General features: G+C 46.1%; 1 protein-coding gene across 1 annotated transcript in view; it reads right to left on the bottom strand.

The window, feature by feature from the left end:
• Positions 1 to 150: 150 nt before the first annotated feature.
• Positions 151 to 8,445, bottom strand: part of LOC138967838 (protein starmaker-like) — a 19,444-nt gene continuing 11,149 nt past the window's right edge. Inside the window, exon 2 of the mRNA XM_070340496.1 lies at positions 151 to 640. Within this exon, the coding sequence (XP_070196597.1) occupies positions 151 to 618 (468 nt within the window). The 5' untranslated portion in view covers positions 619 to 640. The remainder of the gene's footprint in view (positions 641 to 8,445) is intronic.

Raw genomic sequence — 8,445 nt, 5'->3', positions numbered from 1 at the left:
GTTTCATTTTGTGAGCTCGACAGCTTGACTAAATGTTGTTATTTCGCCTTACGCGACTTGTTTCTTCTTCTTCTTCTTCTGCGTTCGTGGGCTGAAACTCCCACGTACACTCGTGTTTTTTTGCATGTAACCCCCTGGGGTTTTACTAAATTAACATTTGCCTTGCCTTGACTTGGTGTCGATGTCATCGTTGTGGTGTTTTCGGTCGTTGTGGTCTCTGCTATCCTTGTCGTGGTTGTGGTCTCGGCTATCCTCGTCCTCCTCCTTCCCCTCGCTGTCCTCGTCTCCCGATGATTGACAGTAGGAGGCGGAGCCTTTCGGGGAGAGGGAGGACTTGTGTGAGCGGTAGGGGGACTGGGAGGAGCTGTTGGAGTGGAACCTCCTCTTCCTGCCCTTGCTGTACGTCTCCTCGTCACTGTCCACGTCACGGCGGGGGTCCCCATCCTCCCCCGGACCAACGGCGTCTGGAGGACACGCCTCGAAGAAGGCGGCGGCCGCCTCAGGCCCTCCGTTGTCGTTGTCGTCGCCGACGTCGTCGTCGTCTTCGGTGTAGTCTCTGCGGAAGCCGCGGAGGCTGCATGCAGGTCCGGAGAAGATTCCGGTGCGATTCCTCGCCATGGTCACTGTCTTTGTCTGTGTTCTGTGTGGGCAAAACAGGTAAGTCAGACTAAGAAATGGTGACAGACTGACACAACATATTGACAGACTAAGAAATGGTGACAGACTGACACAACATATGTGACCCTCCACCACGAAATGAGTCGCATGTCACCTCGCGCGGTTCTGCGCAAGGCTTGATATAAGTCCGGAGAGTGTATGGTAACAGCGTGAGGGTCACCTTAGTCACAGGCTTATAACTCAAACAGTTTTCGCTCTTTTCTAAAACGGTTTTCACCACTGGATAGAGCATAAAAAACTCTTTATGAAAATGTAAAAATATGAAAATCATGCAAAGGTGACATGCGACTCATTTCGTGGTGGAGGGTCACATATTGTCAGACTAAGAAATGGTGACAGACTGACACAACATATTGTCAGACTAAGAAATGGTGACAGACTGACACAACATATTGTCAGACTAAGAAATGGTGACAGACTGACACAACATATTGACAGACTAAGAAATGGTGACAGACTGACACAACATATTGACAGACTAAGAAATGGTGACAGACTGACACAACATATTGACAGACTAAGAAATGGTGACAGACTGACACAACATATTGACAGACTAAGAAATGGTGACAGACTGACACAACATATTGACAGACTAAGAAATGGTGACAGACTGACACAACATATTGTCAGACTAAGAAATGGTGACAGACTGACACAACATATTGACAGACTAAGAAATGGTGACAGACTGACACAACATATTGACAGACTAAGAAATGGTGACAGACTGACACAACATATTGACAGACTAAGAAATGGTGACAGACTGACACAACATATTGACAGACTAAGAAATGGTGACAGACAAACACAACATATTGACATCATTTTCACGTCTTTAGATATTGAGCTGGATGACCACAAGCCATCACACATTTCACATCTCTCTCTTTCTGTATCTCTGTCTCTGTCTCTCTCTCTCTCTGTATCTCTCTCTCTCAGTATCTCTCTCTCTGTCTCTCACGTACGCTCTCTCTCTCTCTCACTCTCTCTGTTTCTCTCTCTCTCTCTCTCTCGTTCTGTATCTCTCTCTGTCTCTCACTCTCTCTCTCTCTCTCTGTCTCTCTCACTCTCTCTCTCTCACTTTCTCTCTCTGTATCTCTCTCTCTTTCTGTATCTCTCTCTCTCTTTCTCTGTCTCTCTCTCACTCTCTCTCTCTGTCTCTGTCTTTCTCTCACTCTCTCTCTCTCACTCTCTCTCTCTCTCTCTCTCTCTGTCTCTCTCTCTCATACCGCTACCACCACTATCGTCACCACCAATCACAACAACGTATCTCTCTCTCTCTCTCTCTCTCTCTCTCTCTCTCTCTCTCTCTCTCTCTCTCTCTCTCTCTCTCTCTCTCTCTCTCTCTTTTATGCCGCTACCACCACAATCGTCACCACCAATCACAACAACGTCAAAATCAGCCACAAAGTTTCACCTCTAGCTATGTATCACCAGCAGAGAGAGAACGGTGTCTGCCGGCTCGGTATGAAGAGATACCAAATGGGAGAAGCATACACAGCAAGAAATCAAAGTTACAGCATAGTTTTTGACATATAAAACAAACTTTCGTCTCGTGTGAGCCTCTGCGGAGAAGTAAAAACACAAATTAGGGAAACTAAATTTAATACAGGACCATGGGAATTGAGCTGCGACAAATTGTTGCAATCATTTCCGATCGGTTTGTAATGTGTGCAACGCTTGGAGAAGAGTGCCGCGTGGTTTGGACAACAGGATCAAAGGAAAGCCTGTTATTGTTATCGGTGCCTGTTCGTTCGCTGATGCGCGAGCAAAGACGACAGTGTCATGTAAAAGTGACACCGTGGGAGCCATCCACATTTGTGGAATTGCTGCCCTGACGCAAGATTTACTAGCGGCTAGCGCCTCGCTTTGCAAGACAGCGAGGGACTATAAGAAACGATTTTGTCACAAGCCAGGCAAGAATTAAACACGATTTGTTGATTCCAAAAGAGTCGTCGGCATTGATCGGTAAACAGCAACACCACAGTCAATCGGATTGGCAGCTGTGTAGCCGCCCTTTTTCTTGTGTAGCAAGCACCTTCACAGGCATTCTCGCCTACTCTTGCCAAATCCTAGTGTTCCTCGCGGCGAGAAGTTCCTATTATTATATGAAACGCTACTTTCTTGCCCCACTCGTTTAACTCGCCAAATCTCGCTGCTGAGAAACGGGAGACTAATTGCCGTGTACACGTGACCAGAAAAACGCGGCGTTAAAACACAGAACGGGACCTTGGGGCTGCTGTCATAAATAGCCACAAGGAATTATTTCTTTGTCCGGGCTGTGCGTGACAAGAAGGCATAAGATTGGCCAGATGTCATGCATTCAGTAGTAAAGTACTTCATGCCAGCTAAACATGTGTCGTTTTATCTATCACTTTTTTCTCACTCCTAATGAGACAAAAATGAACAAAAAGCTTTTTGTTCTTCATTGTGGAGTTTGGAGAGCTAACCACGACACCGACAGAACAGAGCACAGGAAAATGTGCACAGTGTAGACACGCTGTACCATAGTGTAGACACGCTGTACCATGTACAGCATTAGTGGTGTTGGTGTCTTTTCTGTGCATCAAGAGTCATATGGACATTCTGTTGGAATGTAAACTCTAAGATGTCAAATTAAAAACGACTTTGTTCCCTTGGGATTCACTGGAAGTTGCACATAGTCGGTTAACATTACTCAGTCTCTCATGTGTTGGCTTAATTACGTATCTGCATGTACAATGGTATCTTTCCATATTGTGGTGAATGTCGATTTCCCTGTTAGACTAAGGGAGACGACTCCATTAGATTCCCCCTGTACCGGAAGTGTAAAGCCACGCAGTGGCGGGTAAGACAGGGAGAACGAACTGAGACACAGACGAGACAACACCTGATAACCCGGAACTCTTCGACCTTCTTCGAGACTGAGGAAGTTCGAGTTGCAGCCTTTAACGGTAAGTTCGTTAGAGGCGCTTATTGTGCTTAGTTTCCCCCGGGGAAGCTCAGCACCATGAATTAATGTAGCTAGCGCAAGGCGGCTGGGTAAACCCCAGCCGCAGTGCGTGTTTACATGTTAAGTGTTGCGTGTGTAACGTCCTGTCAACCGTCCTGTCATTTATGTAAAGCTCGGCTTTCACCACAATGGTGTCAGAAGTTCGTCTAAAGAACCTGCGCCGGCGTAAATGTAGCTGTGTTATTTTTTTTGCTGAGTTTCTGCGGGAGGGAATGCCCTAACGGACATAGGAGTCCCTGACACGATTTTCTATCTGGGTGGGCGTGTCAGTCGTCAGTTTTTGTTGTATGTTTCGGCATACATGTCTCGGCAACCTCTGGTCCCCCCAGTTTCAGTGAGGTTCACAACCCTTCCAATCAAAGAGGGACGGTGGCAGGTTCTGGCGCCGCTTACCCTAAAAGGCACGTTACAAGGGGTGGGAATAAGTTGCATCTCCCCTGCACCTAACTGGGAACGCGGGTTGCTACGGGGTAGGCCCTGTGTGTTCGAGAGCCTAGAAATGTGGTTGTGGAGGTTGTTGGTTTTTTTTTAGAAAGGGGAGGAGGGTTAAGCGCACAACCCGCCTTGGGACGTCCTTCACCTGGGGGAAGTGGGTGTCTGATAGGCGTGTGCAAAAGCCTGCGCTTGACTGTTGTGGACATGCCCTGGTGTACTGTAGTGCCATCCAACACTGGGCGGCCCAAGCAAAGGCCTTGAGCTGAAAGGCTGCAGCATGCAGTTGGAGAACTACAGGGGACTAGCCGTCCCAAGTGCAGTGTCCCCTCAGCAATATGCGCGCTTCTCTGCGCCTCAAACCACTCCATGAAGTACCCTTCCAAGGCACAACGCTCCCCTGCCAGGCTTGACGAGGTGCCTGGTCCACAACGCTCCCCTGCCAGGCTTGACGAGGTGCCTGGTCCACAACGCTCCCCTGCCAGGCTTGACGAGGTGCCTGGTCCACAACGCTCCCCTGCCAGGTTTGACGAGGTGCCTGGTCCACGGTGGCAGGAAGACCCGCATACCCCCAGCACACCTTGCTTGGGCAATGTGCAGCGGAGCGAGGAAGTATGAGGATAGAGCCCGCATGCCTAGCAGTGTCCCCAGGAAGACATCTGGCTACCACCACCGGTCCCAAAGAAGAGCCCCCTTCCCGGGACGGCATCTGCTGTCGAGTTGAGGGGCCCTCTTTTCAAAACGGGGAGGAATGTGGTGAATGTCGATTTCCCTGTTAGACTAAGGGAGACGACTCCATTAGATTCCCCCTGTACCGGAAGTGTAAAGCCACGCAGTGGCGGGTAAGACAGGGAGAACGAACTGAGACACAGACGAGACAACACCTGATAACCCGGAACTCTTCGACCTTCTTCGAGACTGAGGAAGTTCGAGTTGCAGCCTTTAACGGTAAGTCCGTTAGAGGCGCTTATTGTGCTTAGTTTCCCCCGGGGAAGCTCAGCACCATGAATTAATGTAGCTAGCGCAAGGCGGCTGGGTAAACCCCGGCCGCAGTGCGTGTTTACATGTTAAGTGTTGCGTGCGTAACGTCCTGTCAACCGTCCTGTCATTTATGTAAAGCTCGGCTTTCACCACAATATGACGCTGTGTGGCAAAACACACTTTGTTTTCAGTAACCAGTTATGTTGAGTTGTCATAGCAGTCAGTCTGGTAGACTTAACTCGAGTTCTGCCAGAAAGGTGACTTCATTGACAAGGTATGAAAGGTAGGGAACATCATGTCGGGCTCCAAATGAGAATTGCCTCCATTGTGGCAATCATGACTTCATTCAATTTTCCGGTAAAATCATTCAGCACACCAATTCCCTCTCACTCTCGTGCATTAGCATATCAAACTCCGTAGTTGTATCCCTGTTAATAAGATGAATCCGCACGATCCCGGCTGACTCATCGGGCTGTGACACAAAGCAGACGCTCAAAGCTGCCAACTTCCGCTAATAACGCAGCAAATGTTGCAGGCCCGCAGTAAATCGAAATTATTTTGTCTAGGGTCCCTGACTGGTCGTTCATCAATTCTTGCCGTGACTTGTTACTCAATGTTTCGTGTATCTGTTGAGGTTATTGTGTTGACTTCTTCACACTACATTACTTACCTTTTACCCCACGAGCAATTTCTGCGAATGTGACATTAAAATTATGTTTGCGCGCTTTTATTTGGACGACTGACAGGACAAGACTTGACTGTTTATCTAACATTACGGTGTCTCGATTTACAACAGGGCAAGCCTCAATTTATACACAACTTCTAGGACATAAAAAACTTTGTGTAAACTTAATTTGACTGTAAAATATCGTAGCTTAATCACACGTACAAACACGGTAATTTCCATTCACTAAGTGTTGTATGGTTGAGCGCGTTGCCCTGCAAGGGTCAGGTTTAGTGACGACATTGCTATGAATGTATGATGAGTAGCCAGAGCTCGGTCAGATGAGTGAATGGTGACACAGCGCTCACTGAGAACAGCATGCACATTTAATCTCACTTTTAATTCCTTGACCGGACAACCGGCCCCGGTCATCATATTCAAAATTCTGTATCATAAAGTCTGTCTGGTAGATTTTTCTCTAATTTGCTACACTTGGTTTAACACATTCTGATAATATCACAGACAATATACCAACAAAATATTTCTAAGCGAAGTTGATTTGGGGGTCAATCGCTGTGGTATATTTTGAAAGAGGTGATTGTGTTGATGTTAAAACCCATTCAAGAGGGCCCCAAAGGGTTTAAAATCGTGATCGTGATTAGCGATTTTTGACCTTCCTGTGACCGTGATTGCCGAAATTTCCATTTCTCTGATCGTGATGGGACTTTGCCCGTGATCCGTGATGACAAAAAAATCAAGTCTCGTGATCGTGATCGTCATTTGTTTTCGTGATCGTGATGGGCATTATTGCAAAGCATTTTATTTTCAACGTATACTTTTCACAGCTGTATCACTCTATGATCCATTATTCGTCAAGGTGTTCGTGATCGTGAAAACAAAAATCAAGGTAACTGTGATCGTGAAAGCTAAAATGTCCCTTCCCGTGATCGTGATGATACCCCCCCTTTGGGGCCCTCATTCAACATGCTCAATCCGTCTGGCATGCTTGCACACACATATCGACTCGCGTTCAACTTTCAGGGAAGGTCATGAACACGTAGGGATAATACCTAACAAACAAAAGGCTACACGACTTGTTGTTGTTTCCAACCCAGAAGAGAGGCAGCCCCATGAAGCCCAGTCGCCCACTTTGATGTCATTAATTGCCATACTTGTGGTGCGATGTCCAACACATCGTGTCGTGTGTGACTTGATTAAGGTACAATCACTAGTGGATGAAATACTACAAGTAGCCATCACCGTTCATTGGCTCGATCGACGCCCGTTTTTAGCCGCTTGCTTTCCTTTATATAATAAACCGTCCATAGATCGTCGTTCATTGTATGCCATCGAGAATAGAGGATTATGGGTAGAGAAATCCTTTCATACAATGACGTCAGCGCCTTTTGGCGATTGATCAATGCATTTCGTTGCAATAATGTCGGTCACGCTTGAAGTCATTGCTACTTGATATTGCTTTCCGAACTTATGCAAAGTGGCCGGGAGCGTAGGGTCAGTTATTAACTGAACTTGCCTCGAACAGTGAGATAAAGAGAACAGTACATAAATAGGAACGAAGAAACTCGGAAACTCGAGTTGAGTCAATACTGATCGCCCACGCACGAGAACTCAAAATTAATGTGGTATTTGAAGTTAAAATCTTCCTCGCTTACAGTGCGACAGAATAGCTCAGTTGGTAAAGCGCCCGATCGTTTTCCATAACATTCGTGGTCCCGGGTTATATCCTCTTCCACGGCAATATTTGTTTTTCTTCTGAACTCGTTATTCTTGTATTTTTTTTTCATTTTCCTCATTCCAAACGTTTTGGATGATGTAATAAATCGAAAAATAAAAAAGTTGCATAATTATTGAGTACTTCCAGCGGGACAATTTCCCCAGAATTACCCATTCTTTTTATGTTTTTGTAACATCGACTTTGGTGAAAATGTAATGCCCAATGGGCAGCACCGCGACTACATGTAATGAAACACAAATACGAACGGGGAAACCGACGAGTCAATAAGTGCTCGATTCGAGAGCCCGGGCACGTGACAGTTATTTTAGCAGTTCAAGGTTTAATTTTTACGCCTTTATCTCGTGTAACTCGATGGCGGGGTGGTAAGACGTTCGCCTCCAGAACCGGCGGTCTTGAGTTCGAGTCCCCTAAGTGGCAAGAGATGCAAAACATTTTGTTCTTAATTGTTCAACTTTGTTTCTTCTTTTCTGAACTCAATACTCTTGTATTTTATTCTTTTTACATTTAGTCAAGTTTTGACTAAATGTTTTAACATAGAGGGGGGAATCGAGACGAGGGTCGCGGTGTATGTGTGTGTGTGTGTGTGTGTGTGTGTGTGTGTGTGTCTGTGTGTGTGTGTCTGTCTGTCTGTCTGTCTGTGTGTGTGTGTAGAGCGATTCAGACTAAACTACTGGACCGATCTTTATGAAATTTGACATGAGAGTTCCTGGGTATGATATCCCCGGACGTTTTTTTCTTTTTTTCGATAAATACCTTTGATGACGTCATATCCGGCTTTTTGTAAAAGTTGAGGCGGCACTGTCACACCTTCATTTTTCAATTAAATTGATTGAAATTTTGGCAAATCAATCTTCGAAGAAGGCCGGGGTTTGGTATTGCATTTCAGCTTGGTGGCTTAAAAACTAATGAGTGAGTTTGGTCATTAAAAATCGGAAA

Source organism: Littorina saxatilis, linkage group LG5 (assembly GCF_037325665.1).
Source record: "Littorina saxatilis isolate snail1 linkage group LG5, US_GU_Lsax_2.0, whole genome shotgun sequence".
Lineage (NCBI taxonomy): Eukaryota > Metazoa > Mollusca > Gastropoda > Littorinimorpha > Littorinidae > Littorina > Littorina saxatilis.
This window is presented reverse-complemented; position numbering and strand designations above follow the sequence as displayed.